The sequence below is a fragment of the Cuculus canorus genome, chromosome 3 (assembly GCF_017976375.1).
Source record: "Cuculus canorus isolate bCucCan1 chromosome 3, bCucCan1.pri, whole genome shotgun sequence".
Lineage (NCBI taxonomy): Eukaryota > Metazoa > Chordata > Aves > Cuculiformes > Cuculidae > Cuculus > Cuculus canorus.
In genome coordinates this window covers 12,425,587-12,449,520 of record NC_071403.1, presented here as the reverse complement: position 1 = coordinate 12,449,520, position 23,934 = coordinate 12,425,587, and the positions used below count along the sequence as shown (strand labels likewise).

Here is a 23,934-nt window from a genome sequence, read left to right as displayed (position 1 = left end):
AAGTTTCATAATCTTAATTTGGATTTCTTTCTGTTGTGTAGAAAATCATGTTCATGCAATAAATATTGGCAGATATATTGAAGAGCCAAAGAAGGCTTTTCTATAAGTTAAACAGTCCTGAAGGACTTTCTAGTCTCCTGGCTTTGACTGTGATACATGAAAATCTTCAAGAGTATTCTCCAAGAGTAAGATTATGGACTTTTTGTTTTCAGATGTATACCTTGAAAACCAAGGATTTAAGTAAGTGTTTTGATAATATATGTGAACATAAAAAAAGCTGAGGATGTGCTTGTATGTTTTCTTAATTGAAACCATAATCCACATGCCTACATCTTCAGTATATCTACTTTTATCATAAATTAATAAATCACAGTCAAGAAAACAGCCTTGATTAGAGCTCATGACCAGAGCTTAGATGTTCTTAGTTTTGCCACATATGTCTTATCTTAACCTGGTTATCAATAGTTTTTGTCAACAGGGGGAGGCAATATGGAAAATATGCTTTTAAGTTCTTTCTTTTTCATACACAGGCATGATGAAACGTACTAAATGAAAATCAGACACTTTGGAGGAAGAGAAATAAGAAAAAATCTGACTTTAATTAGAGTGGTGTTGTTCCGATCAGTTAACTGGACTTACTCCAGTTTCACATCAGTGCAATCAGATCTTGCTTTTATGTATATTTTCTATTTTTGTAATGAGGTTTTGATATTCACTGTATTTGGTGTGAAAACTGAAATATTTTTCTCTGCCTGAATTCCTAGGCTACCATGGAAAATACAGATGAACAGTAAGGATTGTTCTGAAGATATCATCAGTAATGAATTAGGCGTGAAAAACAACTCCCATTTTCCAGGTGAAACAATGACTACAAAATCAGCATTTAGCATGTTAATGTGCCTTCTTCATTTGTGCGTTGTAAATGGACAAGTAATATGTGAAAGGCAAATGACTGCTGAGTGGCGAGTGAAACCAAAACCTACTGTGATAAAATGGACTCTAAGGGAAAACCTCTGCTCAGACTTTTACACTGAATGCTGGAACATGAATAAAAGTATTACCGAGGAAACCTCGGATGAAAAAAATCTCAATATCCCTCAGATATGCCCCTTACAGCTTCAATTAGGTGATAGTCTCTTCATCTCCTCTGAGCCATCCTTTCAGTCCTATGGAATGAATTTGGTAAATGTCTCCAAGGAAGAATTTATTAACTGTCCTAAAGCTGATTTTCTCCAAAAACAGTTGATTTTTGTTTGCCAGATAAGAGGACTGCACCAAGTTGACCCTAACTGGCTTGGTACTGGAACTCATTACTTTGCAGAACTTCATAAGAGAGGCCCAATATTGTGCAACATGGGCCTTCGTCTGAACGTAACCGTGAAACAGCAGTTTTGCCAACAGTCTCCAAATGCCCCATTATGCTCTGGGCATGGAAAATGTCTCAGCCATGTTTGGGAAAAAACGTATAATTGCCATTGTTTCTCACAGTATTCTGGAAAATTCTGCCAGAAGTTTGATGTGTGCTCCACTAAACCTTGCCACAACAATGCCTCCTGCACTGAGAAATCAGAACTTCCTGGAGATTCTTACGAATGCATGTGTCCTCCAAAGTTTTCAGGTATCTGTTTTCCTCTCTAGGAGTAAATGTTACATAGATAAAACATTTTCCTTAATGGATAATAAACTGGTTAGAACATGATTAGTAAGGTTTTTGTATAGTTTGATTGTTCATTACCTCTACAACACCTGCACTGAGTCTCTTTAACTCATAGGAGACTGTGCAGTCATTTGAGGAGAATTTGTACTTGCTTAAATTCATGTACTTGCTCTTTGGGGAAAAACAGAACAAGTTCTTATCATTCTTCATTCCCACTGAAGCACAAGACATAGGTGATTACTTGTCAACTTACAGAAGTACCTTTGTTTGTTTGTTCAAGTTCTTATACCAAATAAGACAAATAATTTTGAGTAAGTTCCCCCCAAAACAGTTAACCAAAAAGCTGAAAAACAACAATTTTGTTAAAATGAACATTTCATTCAACCTGTCACAGAACCTCCATTTTCTGTTTAGAAGCTTTTAAGATATACAAGAATTTTTTAAAATTAATATTTCGTAATTGAAAATCTAAATAGTTAATTAGAAAACAAGAGGAAAACCCAACTTACTTTTTTCTTCCATATTGTTTTGAGCTGTAAAATTCCTTTAAAATGGAGTTTGCTAGACATACTCATCACCAAACTGAATATTTCACAAATGAAGAAAATTACTTAATTCTGTCTAGAAAATATTGCAGTACTTACCTAAAATTGATTGGAGAAACTGAATCTGAGTTTAGGACTGGACTACCAGAGAGTACAGAATAATTAGATACCTTTTTATCTAACCAGTATCTGCATTTCATGGAGGAAGAAAACAGATGAAGGAAATTAGGGTATATTGTTCCTGCATTCAGGCCAATGGTGTTAGAGAATCTTTTAAAAATTACCAAAAATATTCATTCACATCACAAAAAGGATTTCTGTAGCTCTTTCTGTACTTGTGGAGAAGAATTCTAGCAATGTTCCTTTCATGGAATACACTTCTGTGCTCTCACAATTGTGATGCTATGCTGTAACACACAGCTGATATGTCAGGAATGAGTGAGATTCACTGAAAACAGAAATGAAGGTTCATGGAAAACAGGAATGAAAAGTTATTTTGCATAAAGTTTGCTGTAATTTATTTTAATTTCTTTTCAGGCTGCACAATAATTTGCTTACTAATGCATTTGAAAACAGAAGATTATGCAGGCATAAATAAGAATGTTATGAAGAACATATTTTTATTATTATTCATAGTTTAGTAAAATAGTAGAAGAAATTATTTCTATGCAGTATGTTTTCTATTTCTTTTATGGTTTCTAGAGGCTGTTAAAAGCCTTGAAAATAGTTTAAAAAATATAAAAAGTGTCTGGTACTACTTTAATTCAAATTAATGACATTCACAAACAATTCTCTTAATAGCAATCATTATGATTACTGTTATCAACAAGAAATGATCAAAATATTCTGATAGCCTAAGTTTACAGTGTTAGCTAATGCCATAATTTTGTACTAGAAATACTGGTCCAGTAATTAAGACATGTATAAACAAGAAGAACTAGGAGATTAAAACATCATTTATTATGGATGTCGTTACACAAGAGTAAGAGAGGAAAAAACTGACTTCCATAATATAAAATCTATTAGAAATTGGAGAAGTTATGTAAGAATGAGTAACAATTCAAGTGGCAAGCATAATTATATGGTATTTAGACCCATATGCTGTAATTGCATAAACAACTTATAATTGGAATTATAATTTCCAGAAAGCTGTGTATTAAGAAAAATTCAGTCAAATTGGACTCCACATGAAAACATCTTTTGTCTGCAGTGCTGGAAGAAACTGTAAGGTAGATTCATGTCAAAAAGAATAAAATACTACAGTTACTATTAGCATTTCTGCATCTTAAGCTATATGTGAGTTTGTAACTAAATGGCGGATGAGATTGAGCACAGTAGCTCATATTACAGCAGCTGAATATCTTTCTGCCTTGCTTTAGAACTACAGTAATTTAGGTGAAATCTAGCAACGAACATTAGCAAAAATACCTATCTATCCATACACTTATCTATTATATTATGCTTTATTTTACATATACATTTGGCATTTCAGGAAAAAATATAGGTATCTACTGAAGTTCAATGTTGCTATTATCCTTTTTTTATAGGTAAAAATTGTACAGAAATAGTTGGACAGTGCCAGCCACACACGTGTTTCAATGGTAACTGCACTAATGTTACTCCAAATACTTTTCTTTGTGATTGTGACAAGGGCTTCATAGGTAAGAAACACCTGTTTCCTGTTTTACAACAACCATTTCCTGTGCTATACTAGTAGTGTGTAATTTTGCATTGCTAAAACAGTAATTTTTAATTTTAGATTATTGTTGCACAATTTGTAATTTCCTCAGATTTTTTTATTAGGTTTTGTAAAATAAATAAACAAAATTCCTTGTGACCGTTGTAAAATACTTATGCACTAAAGTAAAAACATATAAATCATAGAAGATTTTCATAGTTGGATTCCACCCGCAAGTACCTTTCTCCTATTGACAGTACAACAAAGAAAGACTCATAATGACCAACTAATTCCTTCTCAAATGCATAATTCACTATGGCAGGATCATAAGTTCTTGCTGGATGATGTAGAAAGATCATTACAATTCTATTCATAATTCCATCATCTTGTTATTAGGCATGCTAGAAAAATAAGGTGGAATGATTTAAAAAGTTGGTAATCCCATGATTTAGTGGTGCGTCTTGATAAACAAACAAACCCACAACTCTCTGAAGTCTGTCTACTTATGATGTATTGGACAAATAAAACACTTTCGTAAGAAAAGCTTGAATTAGAAAATGTATCTAAAGCCACACTATTGTAAACACTTTTTCTCGAGGGTCAGGAAAACAGCCAGACTTAAAACGCTACTCATTCCTGTACTTCACAGCAGGGATTTATTATGCTGGTATAAGAGAAGTAGCAGTACTCATAAGAACATTATTTAAGAATGAGCTAAGTATAAAGTTAGCACTTGAACACACAAGGACAGGAAAACTTTTAAAAATGATTCTTTCTTGGAAGCATCAGACAAACACAGAATACAAAAAATGTCATTAGATCGAGATGCAGATTTAGTAGACAAACAAAACAAGGAAGAAAAAAGCATAAGGGAGTAAGAGGGGATCCAAGAGCCAATCTTTATTTTCATATTTGAAGACTGAACATTCTTGTTGACATTTTCGTTGTCTGTCTAGAGCTCTATTTTAAAAAAAAAAGGATAAACATGCCTAATTCTAAATTGCTAGCAAATATGTTTTATATTGCTCTTTTCTTCCTTTCCCTTCACTGCAGAGGGCATCACAGTCAACATAATCCTGAGAAAACTGAAAAAAACTCCAAACCGTTTCTCTCAAAAGAGTAAATTCTATCAGTAAAATTTTCTAGAACTAACTTTTCACTCACTCACACTCTACGTGTTTTTAGAACCCTTACTTTTGTCCCTTTTACCACACAAAATGTGGGTATGTTGCTTCTTAAGGTTTGCGCAAAAAATCTTTTGTATCCTTGCACTTTTGTCCTAATGAAGAAGAGGAGGAGAGAGGAGGAACATCCTTCCAGATACAGTAAACCTGAGCCCATAATGACATGAAAACCATAGAACATGCTCAAGTCCAGTGGATGGTAGCAGTCATTGTAATGTGCTCTCCAGGTAGCTGGTAAAGATTGCAGAGGAGAAAAGGAGATTATGAATGTGAATTACTTCCCTTTTTACCGCTCAGTTAGCTAAAAGAAAATGGGCCATCATCCTGTTTGTAGCCATAATAAGTATCACATAGGGAGAAGGCAGACTTTCAGTAATTTACATCTTTTTTTCCTCTTTTCATACAAACTGCCTCAGATCCTGCTGTAACAGGAAAGTATGTAATACATCAACATGTCTTGCAACAGGACTGATTGATTAATGTACAGCATAATTTTGCAATTATTTTCTGTCCAAAACCATTTTTTTAAGTCTGCTTTACTTCCTCTGATGCTGCGTGAAAGTGTTTCCTAGCACTAAGGCAATTTCAAGAATATTTACCTAAAAAAACCCTAATTAATGTGAAAACAGACAATTTTCTATGAAAACAGATATTTTCCTATTGTTATTCCATTGTTACTCTACGGTGTTTTCAGACAAGATAAGTTGTGTAATTATTGATGTTGTATCCTGAATGCTATTCTAAAGTTGGCAGCAAGTTCAAAGCATTACTGTTTCGATATTGAATTTGTGCACAGAAAGCACAATGTGAAAATAATGTTTAATGTTTGATAAACTTTGACATACCTTTTTTTCCAAAGTGAAGTAAGAGACTGGCAGTAACAAGTCTGTATGATCTGCATGAAAGTATGAAATATTCTTGTCATTGTAAATTGATGAGATTTAAATAATAATAATGGATATAAAAATAATGAAATTATTTTATATTTTTAATTACTTAAGATTATTATTTACAAGTAGTTATTCAAAATAGATAAAAGTTGCTTTGTCCAAGTTACTGTGTTCACAATAACAGAATGGCCCTATTAGGCTAACAACATATATATTTATGTTAGTTATGTGTTTTTATTTTTCATCTATTGCTTACTCCATTCACTGAGCTCTCAAACCTCTCTTCACTCTCTTGAAAGGATATTTTTAACATAGCTTAATAACAGACAGCTAACACTTGGGAATGCTATTATTCTCATGGTTGAGTACTCCAACTCATATGAGAATTTTCACCCTTAAACATATTAAGGACTATTCAGAGGAAAGAGATCTAGACGAAACATGGATAGGATGAGTATAGAGTGGAAGGAGTTATAAAGTAGGCTGTCAGCAAGTGCGTAATTACTGGTCCGTACCGAAACAGTCTAGTTCTGCGCGTCAGTACACTCGTCTGACTGAGCCCTGCACTGAAACTCTGTAGTCTATCTTACATCGTTTCTTAACCCTCTTTTCATGTAATCTCACTCTTTTTCCATCTGTGAGTGCTGTGAGGTCACTAAAGTGACTGAATCTGGGGTCTGCAATTGCAATTAGACCAGTGATCCTAATATCTGTGGCGCCAGCAGCTGACGTGAATGAGGATCAGCATCAGCAGCTGAAAGAAGACGACAGATCGTAGGATTGTGTGTCTGCAGTGAGTGAATTTAGTGCCACTGGCTGGCAACAGATCTTGGGTGATGGTGGCTCCTGTGCCTGGTGCCAGCTGGAAGAGGTAAGAGTACCAGCAGCAGCAAGGAGAGAGAGGACCAAGAGTGACAGGGCCTCTGTGCCTGGACATGAGCCACTAGGAAGACCGGGATGTTTAATATTTTCCCCTAGCCTCGTCTGCGTGTGTGAACACATGCATATGATGTGTGTGTGATATTCATTAGCTGACTTCAAGTTGGGTTATCTGGTGAGAAGGAGGCCTGGGATCTAGGCATCAGTATAGATGGGCTGAGATCCCACATGAACGTTTCATGAATGTATCTGTCCTTTTGAACTAGAGAGTATAGGGCTGTGAGATTTTGCTAGCGAGCTTCAATCCTGATCAGTCAGAGAGGAGGACTGCATTTTGGCTGCTTATATGTATGTTTTATGCGAGTTCTGGTGATGTATGTATTGGTGTTGTTAAAGGCTGTGCTCTGTCTGTGGGCATTCTATGTATCTGGATGTGCTAGTGTCCTCTGCACCTGTGTCTCTGGCATACCTGTTCATCTTTGCTACTGACTGAGTCTGCAAAAGCCAAAGCAGCAACAGCATCTATTGGCTTAGGACAGAGGGAGTCCCAGGTCTCTGCACCTGGGACTGAGATCCAGCAGCTGGGAAGGAAACTCCCCGAGTCCACCATAAGGCGTGCCTCTTATATTCCCTAACAAAGAGGATATCTTAGAAACAAAAATTCTGATGGATGTTGTGGTCCTATTCTGAACATACACAGAAAATTGGTGTGACTTGTTCACAAGTTATGTGAAACAGTAATATCCGAGATACTTCTCTAATACAAGAAGGATATGGAAGTGTTGGAACAAGTCCAGATGATCAGAGGGCTGGAGCACCTCCCATACGAGGACAGGATGAGAGAGTTTGGCTTGTTCAGCCTGGAGAAGAGAAGGCTCAGAGGAGATCTTATAGCGACCTTCCAGTACCTGAAGGGGCTACAGGAAAGCTGGAGAGGGACTGTTCATAAGGGCTTGTGGTGATAGGATGAGGAACAATGAGTATAAACTGACGATGAGCAGTTTTAGACTAGACATTAGGAAGAATTTCTTCACCATGAGACTAGTGAGACACTGAAGTGGGTTACCCAGGGAAGTTGTGGATGCGCCATCCCTGGAGGTGTTCAAGGCTAGGTCGGATGGAGCCTTGGGTAGTCTGATCTAGCGGGACGTGTTGCTGCCCATGACGGGGAGGTTGGAACTAGATGACCCTTAACGTCACTTCTAACTCAAACTATTCTATGATTGTGTGATTAGCAAGCACACTTACAGTAGGTGGTGTTTGGTTGACTGAGAGCAGTATTTTATTTGAAAGTTTTGTTCAGTTTAGGGTGTGTGTGTGTGTTGTGTTTTACTCCTTAGGTAAGAAGATGGGAGCTAAGAAAAGTGATCAAAAAAAAACCTGCTGTGGAGCACTTGAAATTGGCTTTTTTTCACATATTTCTGTAAAGTAGACCTATGTTTCCTGTCTTCCTCAGGGGCCTCATTATCTTCTTTATCAGCCACAATGATTTCCCTCCTTATTTGTGGGACAGAGATACTATAAGAATAAGGTGGTTTTGCTTGGAGCCACTTTTATAGAGCTTCCATCGAGTACGTAGTTTAGATTAAAATGGTCTATTCACATAATCAGTGAATTACAACTGGAGTACTTTGAAAAAGGTCATAATTACAAAAGGACTTCTACATATGTACATGGAGAGAAGAATTTATTGTTTGTACAATTAGTGTTTAACAGCCTAATAGTTCAGTTTGTCTTATACTAACACTCATAGCTCAAATTAATACCCCAAACCTTATTACTATACAAAAAAAGCCTTCCTAGTATGTATTTTTAATTTTGGTATGTCAACTTTCTAGTGCTCCTCTTGGTCCCAAAAGCAGTACATCAATCTGTTTTTCAAGAAGAGCAGTCAAGACTTGTAGCAAGTCATCAGCATCCTGGTATCTTTGTCAGGAGGAGTATGGCATTCATGCTAGAAGTTTCTCCCTTGTCAGAGAAGGGTCCATCTGAGACTACTTTTACAGGTTTTCATAGAATTATCTTCTTCCTCCTCCCCGGCTGCCAGCTGCAGCCTGGCAGGGGTTTCCAGACACCTCCTACAAAGGGCTATGGTTTGTCAGGCAGTGACTGAGGTGTGGATGGGGTCACACCATTCCCGGTGGGGCCATCCCCAGAGCTGCAGCTAGAGCAGGAGAGGCAGCAGTCACTAAACCCGAGTATAGGGATTAAAATAAACCAGACAAGTCCTGAGCCCTTGCTCTGCCAGGTTAGCATGAAAGTCAGCCTCAGATATTCTTCCTATATGGAATCTATCTTAAAGTGTTTCACTAAGTAGCAGGGATGACAGCAACAAGGATGAGGGAATGGAGAAGAGGACAAGGAGAGATTATGGTTTTCCAGGCTATTTTAATCTTATTTGTGGTTTGTTTTGTTAGGGTTGTTTTGTTCTGCTTTTTCCTTTTTTTAATTAACTGACTGACTATAGTTTAATGAAACACTTTGTCAAGGGTGAAAGTTTCCTTAGAGAAAGCTGATGAGGATTGTGATCCCTAGTTACAAAAACATCCTTCGAAATATTCCCTGATCATTGTTCAGTGTCACTAAAATAAAGAAAGTATTGTCAAACTTTTTGGCCATTCTCATGAACGATACCAAAATGACTGTAAGTGTTAAGGAAGAAAAATTCATGTTGTATTTGGGCATATCAAGAGGTTAAGATGAGTTTTTAAATCATATCATGTCATGTATGTTTCATGTTTGTTTCAAAATTACTATAAAATCTGTAACAGCATGTCCAGAATAAGAGTTTGCATCTCTCTCCTGTGTTTCAAATATCACAACAATATTTACTTTTCATTATAAAATATTTTCTGTAGGAAAATTCCTTCTGATTCTTTTTTTCTTTGCCCTTTCTACACCTTATTTTAACCTACTTTTAAAACTATTTAGAGATTTCAAAGTTAGAGTTTCAGTCTTCTTTAACATTGTCTGTTACATTTAGCCTCTATCATAAACTACCATTCTGTAGGATAGATGCTCCATTGCACTTCGACCGTGGTCCACAGGCAGTACTTGTTCTCACTTTCTGTGTATTCAAGCGGAACAACTTAACGACAAGTGAAACTGCTCTGACTCAGCTCCTCTCCAGACTACATACTTATTCCATGCCAGAGACTATAACATTTGTGAGCCACATAGAACCCAGACGTGAAAAATAAAAGAGTGAAGCTCATCTCTCTGTTCTCTGATACAACTACTTACTTTATATGCTGCTTTAGTAATTGTCTTAAATTCAGAATCAGAGGGTTCACAGTATTATATTTATGTCATGTTTGATTAGGTTACCTTAATTAAGACTGTGTTTTCCAGTGGCTTGTGCTTCAAAAGAGTGATTCAGGGAAAGACCTTGAAGAGACAATAAACAATAAGGGAACATTCTAGTCTGAGGTAAAGGTAAATGCCCTTAAGTCAGGTGATAAGAGTATGTGACAGGGCTATTCATATGGCTTTTGAGGCTTAAGCACTTTAGACAGCTGTTACGTGGCTGCTGGGTAACTCTAGCACAAAAAGCTATACTTTACTCTTACAAACATGATACAAATCAATCTATCTTATCTAGTCATAAACTTACATACACAACAAAGTCTTGTCAGAACTCCATCAAGTGAATAATTTTGTCTGACCTAGTAAATTTAAGGTTTCTTAAAAGTATTCTCCTGGCATGGTTTCATTACACATTTCAGTAGCATATTTTTCAAAACTTCTTACGAGTTTTGATAAACTTCCTGCACCATGCAACATTTTTTTTTCCTTTTATTTATAGAAAACCAACACTGATTTCTAGATTAATTTCATATTTGTTGAGTATATCAGCTTCATTTGAGTACATCCAATCAATACAATGATTGAATACATCTCTGATCATACTTTACAATAGGCAAATATAATTACTTGGAGACAACACCAGACGTGTACTCCTTCTGTAGTTTACTCTTAATTAGTAAATAGAATAGCTTCAAATGCTGAGCAGCTCAGTGATCCTTTTAAAGGAGTTAGCTAACTTGCAGTCAATTTTCCCTGTTATTAACATGTCATGGTAAATTCCAGTGACCTTTCCTGAGGTTAAATATGAATCAGAACTTTGCAGAGTAAATTGTACATTTCACTGGCACTCTAATCCAATATGACAGCTAGTAAGCCTTTAACAAAATGAATTATAATGAATTATTAAAAAAGATGGGGAAGATTACTGACCGTGTAATGAATAACAATACTTAGTTCTACAGTAAAAAGTGGAAATTGCTCTATTATAAGAGAGGTAAGACTATCAGCTCTAAAATAACTTGGAAATAGATGGTAATGTGCAAATGTTTCTGGGTGCTATACAGATTTTAATTACATACTTTATAAGATTCTTTGGGGTTGTATACTTAGACTGTGATAAAGTGAACAGTTTGGCTGAGGAAATACAGGACACAATGCTAAAAGATTACTCAGTTCAGGAAATGACTTTTTCTTTTATTTTCAGTTTTGCAAAGCACAGTTTTTGTCAACATTGGTAGCACTGTCATCCTAAAAAGTTGGATGAGAAGTAGTTTGTTTATAACTTTCAGTCTGTATTTACTTGTCTGGGACTGTAAAAAGATTTTTATGCTGACATCATATTTTGAACATTTGTTTTGTAGAGTTTTATACATAAAACACTCCTGAAAAATCAGAGGAACTGATTTGATAGCTGTTTTATTTTAACGTAAAAAAAAAGGTAAAGTGATTTTTTTATCATTGGTTCAAAATTTGTTAAAAGTCAAGACTATGTGTTAGTGTCCATGAAACACGTGAGTCTGTAGAAGATACTTTTAAGGAAAGCAGATATATCACCACACCTGTTATTTATAATAACTGATGAGGCTATTTGTTTAAAATAAATTTGGATAAAATAAATTTCTCATATATTTTTCCCCTACAAATGAACAATTTTCTGACATAATCTTCTTCAAGAGCAAGCTCTTTTACCTACAAAATAATTAATATCCTACTTCACAATGAATTTCTAATTGAACAACTTTTTTGACTACTTCTATTAAATTAAATCTATTTATTTTAAAATAAATGATTGTGTTTTTTCAGTAGTTGGAGAAGAAATGTAGTTCTCACTAAATCTTAATTAGATTAAATTACTAAAGCAATTGCACTATACATTTTAAATTAACGAGTTTCTAAGCCTACAGAACTCTCACTATAATAAGTGATACTATTATTTATTCTAACCCATGAGTTCCTTTTGGTTTCTTACTGCATTAACATCCTGTGCAGAAATGAGATGATAGAATATAAAAAGGTATTATCAGGCTGCAGATCAGATTAAATCTTTCCATCTCTTAACAAAAAGAAACTCTTCACTCTTTGGATACCTGTCCTTCATTAGAAACGTTCACTAGTTGCTCTTAAACTACCTTGTATTATTGTACTTTCTGGTTTGTTTTTTTTTTTTTTTTTTTTTTAAAAAAACAAACAAAAGGAAACAAACAAAAAATATTTGCTAATATAAGGACAAAAAATATTTTATATTTATAGATGTTATCCACTAAGAAATGCTGAGAGTACTGAACGTGGATTAGAAATAGTCTTTAAAAGACATTAAAGTGACTGAAACCCTAGTGTATGAATGTCCATGTCAGTGAAATACTCAGATAATTCTATCCTGTTTATGACTTCTGAGGTTTCTGGCTTTCTGCAAACTCCTTCTACTATCTAAAAAAACATAAACTATTTCCACTTAATTAGTTGCCTGTTAGTACTACACTCTTCGAAACACAGAACACAGCAAATACAAGTAGTGGTAAGAAAAAAGACAACTCTTTTCAATACATAGTTGCAGCTCTTCTCATCCTTACATGTCTCAAATAGTTTATGTTTGAAAGAGGATGATATTTCATCCTCTAATGACATCTTGGAGAAGACATATTTAGGTCAGGATACTGAACTACTCAATTGAACTACAAATACTGAACTACTGACATCAAATGCTCATGTAAGTTCCCTGCTTAGATGACACCAACTGACTTAGTCTTAAGTCATAAGTCGGGGTGGCAAGAGTTTATCCTTTCAGAACAGCTGGTGGTCTTAGTCAGATCCTCAGTGAGCAACAGTGAGCCTCTTCAAAGATACTGTTCAGCTACCATTAGCAAGCACTTTTAGCCAAATGACTAATTCTGTAAACCTCTACTGTGATCTCCCACACAAAATGTTCTCATCGATAACAAGTTTGAACTTTCAAGGTGCTGGAGATTCATCTCACCTAGCATGGGCTAGGCATCCACAAAGCTAAAACTCTGAAATGTAAGCGTTTACACGTAGGTGTAAGAGCTAAAAGTCCAAGTTCTTGTTGCATTCAATGACTATCTAGTCAACAAAAAATGGAGCTAAGAGAGTTAATCAACCGAGTGCTAAATGTTTAGAGGTAGCTAAATCACCCTCCAGGCTCCACTGACTAGTATTACCTACTTCACAACTGAAAATACTGTGAACATAAAAATCATATGCGTGTATGCATAGATCTACTTAATTATGTAACCATACAACTGTGTAAATTTAGGTGTCAGCCTGAAAGATGGATTTTTGTCATGCTTGCTCTTTTTTGAAATACTATGTTTAAAATATCTAGAGTTTTTAAAGGAAATAGGCTTTCTTTTCCAGCTTTTCTACATTGCAATGTGGATATGATTAACATTCTTTATTGAAAAAATCTCTCCATAATTTACATTTTTATGGGTTTTGTTCAAGTGTCTGTGTACAACCATTGCGATATTCTGACATTACTTCAACTGTGGCTTAAATAGTTCATAGTTGAGTTTATACTTTTATAGAAGTATGAATATTTATTAGTTCATATTTTAAAGATTAAATCTTGGAAAAGGAAATATAGTCTTCAAAAATACTTTAATTTTAAGAAGCTATTATAACGAGGAATTAACCATTTTACTTTATAAAAATGTGTATGCTCTATGCACTCATGCAAAATTCTTTATACTAACCTAAAATATATTTTTAGCTAAAAGCATTTTTAGGATTATAGGTTTAAATTTTCATTTTGAGTTTCCTAGCTGTGAATCACAATATACAGAAAAAAACTAAAATCCTTGTGTACAGAATTACAAAAGATACCTTTTACAAAATTTCTGTAATCCCTTCTGCCTCAAGGGAGGTAAATTTAAAATTATAATAATGACAGATGAGATGCAGTTTACCCTCAAATACAAATTTTCTTATTTTAGCCTATCCCCACTAAATATCAGAACCATGGACATACCAGTTCCAATGTACAGATGTGAAGCAAAAGGGTCAGGTTTACCTGTGGATCCAGTAACTTCTCCCTGTCTGCTTAAGATGGCTGGTGATATTAATAGTTTACAGCTGGTGTTGACATCAGGAGTCACTGGGACAACAATCATTAATCATTACAGAGAACAACAAATGAGGGAGAAAGTGTTGGGGCGTTCAGCCTAGAGAAGAGAAGGCTCTGGGAAGACCTTATGGTAGCCTTCTGGGAGGTAACTAGAAGGAGTCTATGAGAAAGCTGGAGGGGGATATTCTACAAGGATATGTAGTGATAGGATGAGGGCTAATGGCTTTAAACTGAAAGAGGGTAGATTTAGATTATATATAAGGAAGAAATTCTTCACTTTGAAGGTGGTGAAACACCGGAACAGGTTGCTCAGAGAAGTTGTGGATTCCCCGACCTTGGAGGTGTTCAAGGCCAGGTTGGATGGGGCTTTGAGCAACCTGATCTAGTGGAAGATGTTCCTGCCCATGGCAGGGAGGTTGATACTAGATGATCTTTAAGGTCCTTTCTGACCCAAACTGTTCTATGACTCTGCAGTTCTTTGATCCTATGATTCTATGACTCAAAGTGAAAAAAAGTGCCAAACAACATGACTGAATGAGTATTGTCACATTGATTGTCACAGAAGCTGTATTTGGTTAGCCTTTTATTTGATAGGGACAAATCTTGTGTCTGGTGAAAATTTTTATCAGAAAGAAGTTTCCGTTTATTTTATCTTAATCTTATTTAATCACATTCAAACACCCTGTAGAAATATTTTTTTTTCTGTTGCTTTTGGATGAAGGAAAGACCACTTCAGTAGCAAAGGCGAATATTCTGTAGAAAAATAAACACATCGACAGGGTTTTGAGCTTTAAATCACATGATGTATATTATTAAATTTTATCACACGGTAATATAGAGACTTTTTATAGCTTCGGTATTCCAATTTCTGTATTAATAATATGCACACAAAGGCACAGTAAGTTTTTCCTTTCACTTTCTTAGTCCCATTATTTTCTTCAGATACCTAACACAAATGTCTGTAACACTTTTCTCTTTACAATTCTGTCTGCTCATTTTAATCTGAATGCACCTTCTGTTTAAAACAATTATGTTAGGAAAAAATTGTTAAGGAGACACATTAAGAATACAGGTTTCAATGCAAAGAAGCTTGGAGTTGAGGGCAAAGGTGGGTTGTGTGGGATGGAAGTAGAATTTCTGCTTGCATTTTCCTCAAGTTCTTCATATACTTGTTCTGAATAGAGACAAAAAATGAACCCAATATTGTAGTCCAGAGTCTACAGTAGTTTTTATTTAAGCAATACAAACACAATATTGTAACAATGAGTGTAATCATAGAAGCTGTAAGACACAGTCAGAGTGTGCCTATAGTCTACAAAATCTGTGAGAGAACACAAATGAAATTGTATCAAAGAGCCATGATGCTTCAGTTTACTTCGGGAAAATTTACATTGGGGGATGTACCAAACAGGATATAACTTCTGAGAAATGTAGGCAGGCATCAGGACTAAAAAGCAAGATGTACTGACTCTTATCTATATTATAGGGAATAACAGATTGAAAATGCTCATGACTTATGAAGTAGCATAAGGCAATACTGATACCAAAACCACTTGAAAGAAAGATTTTTTTATCCTTTCCTGAAAATTTAATTATAATTGATACAGATTAAAACAAGTCCAAAAAAAAAAAAAAAAAAAGATGGGCCTATTAAAAGTATATTCATTGTCTTGTATATTCACTCTCTTGTATGTTCTAGTATTTAAATTGCACTGATGCGTATATTTTGGTGAAAAAGATACAGGCTGCAATCCTTGCAATACAAAAGCCATTACTACTCAACAGCATTTTGATATTTCATCATGGCATAACGATAACTAGACAAGCAAAATGCACCTGTCACCAGCGGGGTACATTATGAGGCCACAGTACTTTACTGTCAATAAGAACAGCAGGAGGCTGAGCTATAAACTGTTCCCAGACAGACAAATAGTGACCATAGTTTTGAAGAAGTCAAAGCGTATGTCTAGAGAATGGACATGGTTGAATACAGTCACAGGATGAGTGACCTACTACGAATGCCACATGACACCGTAGTTATAAAAGTTGTCAGCGTGTATGGCTCTGTAGGAACCCAATTGTCTTGTTTTAAATGCCATACATCTGCAAGGTAAAATTCAGTTTATATGACTTGAATGCTGCCAGATGAAGGAAAGGACAAAGAGAGAAAGGAGGAGGGAAGGAAGAGGAAGGAGAGAAGGACAGAAGAAGGGAAGGAAGAGATCTAGAGAACAAGTCTTAGGAGGAGTGGCTGAGGGAACTTGGGTGGTGTAGTCCAGAGAAAAGGAGACTGGGAGGGAGATCTTATAATTTGCTACAAGTGCTTGAAACAAGGTTGTAGCAAAGTGGATTTTGCCAGTCTCTTCTCCCGAGTAACAAGTGATAGGACAAGAGGAAATGGACCCAAGGTGCCCCAGGGGAGGTTTAAACTAGAGATTGGGAAAAATTTCTTCATAGAAAGGGTTATCAGACATTGAAAAAGACTGTCCAGGGAAGTGATTGAGTCACCAACCCCGAAGGTCTTTAAAAACATGTAGATGTAGCGCTTAGAAACATGGTTTAGTGGTGGACTTAGCAGCACTAGGTTAAGGGTTGAACTCAATGATCTTAAAGGTCTTTCCAAAATAAACATTTCTAAGAATCTATGATTCTATGAAAATAACAACATCTGTAAAATGTGAAAATATATGGCAGTATGTAAAAGTTACAAGCAAAATTGATTGATATTTCAGATGTAGATATAAATCATTAATTTCTTTTCTTATTGTTCCTAACCTGATCAATACATGTGTCCATGTACGATGAAAACATAAAATCAAAATTTGTTAATGTTTTAAAATCAGAAGAGTGTGAATAATGGTGAGGTAAATACAGTTTTTAATATAGACAAATACAATCTAAAATTACTAGAAGAAGTACCTCATCTTTATAAAGAGCTTTCATACTTTCAAAAGGGCTGTTACTTAATACCATCGTTGTTTACAGTGATGTAAAATTATCACAAAAAAACAGAAGAAGGTGAGATACTAAAAAAGTATATGTCAAGGAGATTGGATATAGTAATCATTGCAGAGGATGCATGTTGAAAGCTGCTGTCAGCAGGGGGCTGCAGGGTGGCCTCTGTCAGGAGAGGCCGGGGCTATCCCATGCTGGACACAGCTGGTTCCAGCTGCACCTATGGGGCACAGCTGGAGAGATTGCCTTGCAGCCTATGGAGATACCACAGTGAAACAGATATTTCCCTGCAGGGTGCATAGGAATCTGGAGTGCAGTGAATGTGCGACTGCGAAGGCAGGGGAGGGAAGATGCAATTTTAATGTTTGTCTTTGTTGCTCACTACCTAAACCTATTTCAGTTGCTGATAACTGAAATTATTTTCCCCAAGTTGAGTCTGGTTTGCCCACAGCAGAAGCTAGTAAGCAACTTGCTTGTCCTCACCTCAACCCACAGGCTTTTTTATTCCTGTTTTTCTTTTGATTTTCTACCCCTGTCCTGTTGAGGAGAGGCAGCTAGCAAGCAATGAGGAGGGGGTTTGCCCTTAGCTAAGGTTAAACCAACTACAAACATTTATACCAATATTTTCACATGTTCTTAAAGGTCTCCAAAAATAGAGACATCATTAAAAGTTTTCTTAACAACTGACCTAAGACTTTTTTGCAAAGTCTTGTTTAGTACTCTGACTTCAGCACAGCAAACAGAATCATCTTCCCTGTTTGCATGGTCTTTGTTGCACCTGAAGATGATAATAGCTATGTTCAGTCTTACCTTCTTTAGTCTAGACTGCAAATATTTTAATCTCTTTTCTATTTTCTATGTCCTTTGTTCTAGTCTTTCTGTGTGGCTTGTTAGTAACCTGACTCCTATAGTTCTTTGTTTTCTTTTTTGTTTTCTTTTCTTTCTGAAGTTAGGAATTACACTTAAATCTATTATTTCAGTGAAACAACTCATATGCTAAGCAGAGACCTGAAGGCAGTTACATGTTTTTTCTACAATGCAGTAAAAACTACTCATTTAAACGTTGTTTCAAATTAAAAATCAAAATCAATCAAGCAAAAAAATCCCGTTTCCTACTTCCATCAGGAGTGAAGATGCTAAATACAATTGGAAAGGTTACCTCTGAATATGATATAGTTTCTTTCTAATAAAAAAAATTGTAAAGGAATTGAAGAGGACACCAAATATAGGTATATTAGTATTTTTGGTATATCCAGAAAAGACAGTCACAGACAAAGCAGTCCCCAGCAGCTTGTACTACTTTTGAAAAAGATAGAATTAGCTGCATAATTTTAAGTCTACTTAACTCGTATGTTGTAACTAGTTTAAATAGACACGTACTAAGTATAGTTAACCAGACCAAACACAGTCAGAAAACCTTCAGACAAAAAACTAAATAAAATTTCCTTTAATGACAGTAAACCAATACCTGGATATACAGCAATCCATTGTAGGATACCAGAATGATCACCTATGCATACCCGATGGTGCAGAATGGTGTCTGCAGAATCAATTCTTTTTCATGTAGTTCTGTTTACACCGTAAAGACACTTCCAGCCATGCCCTGACTTATGGAGAGCGTCATTATCTTGTTACACAATTTTGTATCAGTAATTGGCCACTGGTGTGCATTCCACTGCAGTCTTTGCTGTGTTTCTTTACTCTCAAAGCCTCTGCTTTGAACTCGCTGGGACCCCTGCTAGAGTCTTGTGTTGCTCACTTTTAAATACCTGTCTAGTCTGCAATAGCTCACAGTGTTTAAACATACGGTGTTTAAGAACATACAATTTTATATATACCACTTTCTCAACTAATTATCATTAATATCTGACTAACCACTGCAATTTTTTTATAGTTTTGAATGTGATTATTCTCAGATTATAGCACAGTAATTATATGCAGTCAGTGGAGACATACATTTTGATCTTAGTTGGTCTGCCCTAGAATTGTCTATCACTGCACTAACAGCAATGATATCTACAGAAAACAAGCTACTAACTTCCGTGTCTCAGTTAAATGCATAAAATCTGATGGAGAAATTCTGTGGTTTTTATTTCATTAGCAAAGAAAATGGAAATTAGTCAGAAAGAATAAAAAAATGGGGAAAAGAGGAAACGAGAAAATGGTTGGATGTTAATTCTAGTTAATCTTTAATTTTAGTTCTAGAGCCAAGACTTAATAATAACTTTTTTTATAATTTAAGAAGGGATGACATCTCAAAGGAGACCATAGTGGAGGAATGGTAGAATAAAAAAAATTAAAAAAGAAACAGGAAAAGGAGATTTTTTTTTTCTGTAAAACTGAGTTGTACAGTTGTGAGATTTCATGGAAGATAGGCTCAGAAGATGGTATCAGCTAAACGACTGAATAGAAATGAGGAATCAGAGAAAGGTATTTTAAATACATTAATTAGTATTTAAAGAAAAAAATAACCCAAATCAAAAGAGGAGATAAAGTAATTCAAAATAAGAGAACATGAGTGGTTGAAATGAAAACAGAGTAAGACTTTGCACAAAGCAAAAGTGAGTGTGGGAAATACCAGTTACGTGTGTGAGTCTAGGGTAGCCAGTGAGGATGATGAATGAGAAGTAGCTCAAATGTGACTTTCTTTGTTTACCATAAACCTCAGCAAATACCAATCAAAAAAAGAGCTCTGTCAAGGCACAATGCTGGGCCTGGAATGGGACACATGCCAATGGCTCCACTGACTCCAGAAAATACATCACTGTTGATTTTTATGGAAGTGATTGGATACTGGGGTGATGGATGAATTGACAGATAGGTAGATAATAAAATAAACAAAGATTTCTAGTAGTTTGACTGTCATTTGTATTTAGCAATCACAGCTGGATTTGTGAAGACAAAGTATATATTGCAACATATTGGGTTAATCTTGATGAAAATATTGACATGTAATATTTCTTTTTAGTTCTGCCTGTGCTGCTATTTTGCTCACAGAGCTATAAATTACACTCACTGAGAGGAAAAAAAAGCATAAAGTGACATGAAATCTTAAGTATAGTCTGCATACTGAAGTCTCACAACCTTTTACAAAGCAAATATTAAAAATATAAGTAATTTTAGAAAGAGGATAAATACTTTAGGAAATAATGAAAGTGACAGAGTCAATAACACTCTGAAGAAGCAGACTGTTTTAAATGCTCAACGTTAAGCAAGTAGCAAGTTCTATAAAGAAAAATAGTTTGAAATTAAATCCTTGATTTATGAGCAAAAGTAAAAGGCAGATGTTACTGTTTCATAGTAGTGCAATGTTGACAGCTTATAAGTCCATACGAAGAAAAAAGAAAAAAAATAAGAAAGAATACCATGAAATTGAAAAAAAAATAGAAGATATGTGTTCCCCCTCCATTCTTTTTCAGTTCAGTACTTTACATTAATTCTAGCTGTAATTCCATCATTGTTGAACAAAGAGTTGTGCAAGTAAAACTCCTCTCCAAAGATTTTATGACTGAAATAACACGTCAGCTGAATTCCAGGAAACTGGCTGAAGCTCTAAAGTCACTCATCAGGACACTGTAGGTGACAAAGAACACAGCTCAGGGGCCATACATAAATCCCAGATTATTTACTGGATAAATGTAACCACTGTGGAATTCTGTGTATGTAAATGACTTGCATATTGCATTGTATATCCTATTATGCAGGGTATATCAACAGAAGAGAACAGATTAACCAAAGTAAGATTTCGTGAAAAGGGAAGGGTTTTTATAGCACCTACAACAGCAAAAAAATATGCCCAACAGTAGAAATCATAGTACCTGGCTGCTTACCTGTTCATGAAAAATAATGTTACTATGATGAATTGTTTTATGTTCATGTGATTTTACTGCAGCTTTTCATTAGAAAATGTATGATTTCTACTTTGCTTAATATTACAAGCTGCTGCTGAAAAAAGCTGTAGCAATCAAATAGCATATTTACCTATAAGTGTTTAAAAGTATTGCTGTTTGCAAATCTGTATTGGACAACCACATAGAGAGGTGATTACATTTGGAAATGTAAACCTACAAAGACTGGTTCTTAGGGAAGTGAGTTTTGCAAACATGCATGAGAAATGATCAGCAGTGATTTAACAACCCACTAATGACCTGAGTACGGAAGGTAAAGCTGTGGTAACTAAATCTGCTAAAGATATCAGTTAGGCTGCTCTGTCAATAAAAAGGAGAATTAGAAAAAAAATACAGGAAGAGCTGAATGGCCCAGAAGACTGGAGTAATAAAAACATTCAATATTATACCTATTCAAATTTTCTTTAAAAGTTAAGTTAAAACCATAATCTCATCAGCAGATGGAGAGGAAAGCCTGTGTATTTTGATTAATATCAAGGAAAGCCACACAAACATACCAGTACAGTACAATAACAAAAAAAAAAAACCAAAACAGTTGTTGATATTTTGACATTTTACTCAAGGTATTTTCAATTTGCACATGGAGATATTCACACCTTTGCAAAGCAGAGTAATGAAGGAAGAAACTCAGCTTACATATATTCTGTAAGGTTCTGCTTATCCTCATGCAAGAAGACAAGACCATACGAACACTTCTTTTTTTTTTTTTTTTGTAGTTTATCATCATAGTATTTGAGATGAAATACAATGTTTTGTTTTCTAAGTGGAGTTTAAAAGACTTCTGTAATTGTGCTACTGTCAATATTGTGTAGAAGCAAAAGTATAGGTTGTGAAACAAACACCCTGACTAATTGTAAAATGAATCATGGTACGGTTTCACTTAAAATTAACCTCTGGATGCCATCAGGTCCAAATCCCCTGCTCAAGCAGGGACACCTAAAGCCAGTTTCCCAGGACCGTGTCCAGATGGCTTTTGCATCTTCAAAGCTTGTTTGGGTAACTCATGCCAGTTATTCTCTCAGTGCAAATGTTTTTTCCTGATATCCGGAGGGAAGGGAACCTCTTGTGTTTCAGTTTATGTCTGTTGCCTCTTGTCCCATCAGTGGGCATGGTGGACAGCTGTGATCTTTGCACCCTCCCTTCAGATATTCAGATACATTGATGAGATGCTCTCCTTATCAGCCCCTCTATGGCTTGAGTCGGGAAGAAATCATTAATGCTCCCCAAGAATCTCTTGGTCTGCTTATGCCCTGCTATATTGTTCCTCCAGCAGGTGTCAGGCTGGTTGATGTTCCCCTTAAGGACAAGGATCTGTGACTGTGAGACTCCTTCTAGCCTTCTGGAGAAGGCACCATCTGTTCTTCCTGGTCAGGTAGTCTACAGGAGGGCATACAATATAGTCACCTATACCACTCTGCTCTTCATCCTCATCCGTAAGCTCTCACTCAGCTCATCATCCATACCCAGGTCAAGCATTCCTGCTGTTTTCTCATATAGACAGCAACTCCCCATCCTTGCCTTCTCTGTCCTTCCTAAAGAACCTGTAACCCTCCATCAAAGTGTTCCAGCTATGCAAGCCACCAAGTCTCTGCGATGCCATCAAAGATAGCCCTACAACAGCACACAGATCTCTAGATCCTCATGTTTTTTCCCATGCTGTATTTGTGCACAGATGCTTCACAGAAAAAAAAAAAACCCAGCATGCTGATTAGCTAAAAGGTTTTCCCAAAAAGCTTCTGCTCCCTTACAGAGCTGCTGGTAACTGTCTCCACCCCTATTTGTTTCTAGTTTAAAGCCTTTCTTATTAAGCTAGACATCCTGCCAGAAATAATACCTTTGCCCTGCTTTTTCAAATGGAGCCCATCTCTTGCACAATGTTGTTGTTATAAAAGTGAATATGCATTATGCTGCTTTCAAGAGACCATGAGATTCCACAGTCCAAGAAGTCTTTTTAGTTTATATATTCCCATGAAGCAATTCTAACCTGTTTTTATAAACAGAAGGTTGTTAGTTGCCTGCATTTTTTTGGCAACTAAGGAAGCAGAAAAAATCTTAGTCATTTTAGCTTGATGTTTTATTTAGTTCAGAACTTCCAATGCAAATTTGTGCTTCCAAGTAGCATCACATTTTCAGTATGATGTGATCCTGTTAACACCATGTAATGTTATCAATTCAGCTCACTCAATATAATTTTCATATGTTCTCAATGAATACTAATTGGGAAAAGGAAGTCTGAAAGGCCAGTTAAAATAATCGGGGAGCAAGAAATACTGAAAAAGAAGACTAAATTATGCAGCTAAAGAAGACTGTGACGGACTTTGCTGTGAAAAAAACCAAGGATTATCTAAGAACTTGTTGATGTTGTAGAATAAAGTGATGATTATTTAAGAGTTTATTAATATTGATTAAGGAAGCACAAAATAAATAAAGATCCTTAGTTAAAATACAAAAGAAAGAAAGGAATAATAACAAAAGACTTACATGATAATGTAGTTGCTATAGTAACCATAAGAAGTAAAAGTGGTGTCACTGCTGACTTGTTCACAGAAGTAAAATAAATAAGTTTACGTGTCCTGTAAGGAGACTTTGAATCATATCCATAAGTTGTAATGAGGTTATCACTTTCAAAGCCTTCACATCAGGCTACCTATTGTCTACTACACACCAAAGAAAATAACATACCAGCAGCACAGATGCTAAAGAGGTAAATATTTTCTTTATGTGAATATGTGTTATTTCACTTGGTTTCATCCCCACAAATTAATCTTGTGCTGGTTTTCTTCACATAGTAGGTCAGACTTGCAAACCCAACATTAAATCACATTAATATCCAGGAGGAAGCGGTGGCTAT

At 35.6% G+C, this 23,934-nt stretch overlaps 1 protein-coding gene across 3 annotated transcripts in view; it reads left to right on the top strand.

Annotated features, from left to right (window-relative positions):
- The window catches only part of EYS (eyes shut homolog), an 880,825-nt gene that overhangs the window by 93,870 nt on the left and 763,021 nt on the right, over window positions 1-23,934 (top strand). For all 3 annotated transcript variants that reach the window (XM_054063979.1, XM_054063978.1, XM_054063977.1), the window contains exons 2-3: window positions 765-1,618; window positions 3,750-3,863. In XM_054063979.1, the coding sequence (XP_053919954.1) occupies window positions 784-1,618; window positions 3,750-3,863 (949 nt within the window). In that variant the 5' untranslated portion in view covers window positions 765-783. The remainder of the gene's footprint in view (window positions 1-764; window positions 1,619-3,749; window positions 3,864-23,934) is intronic.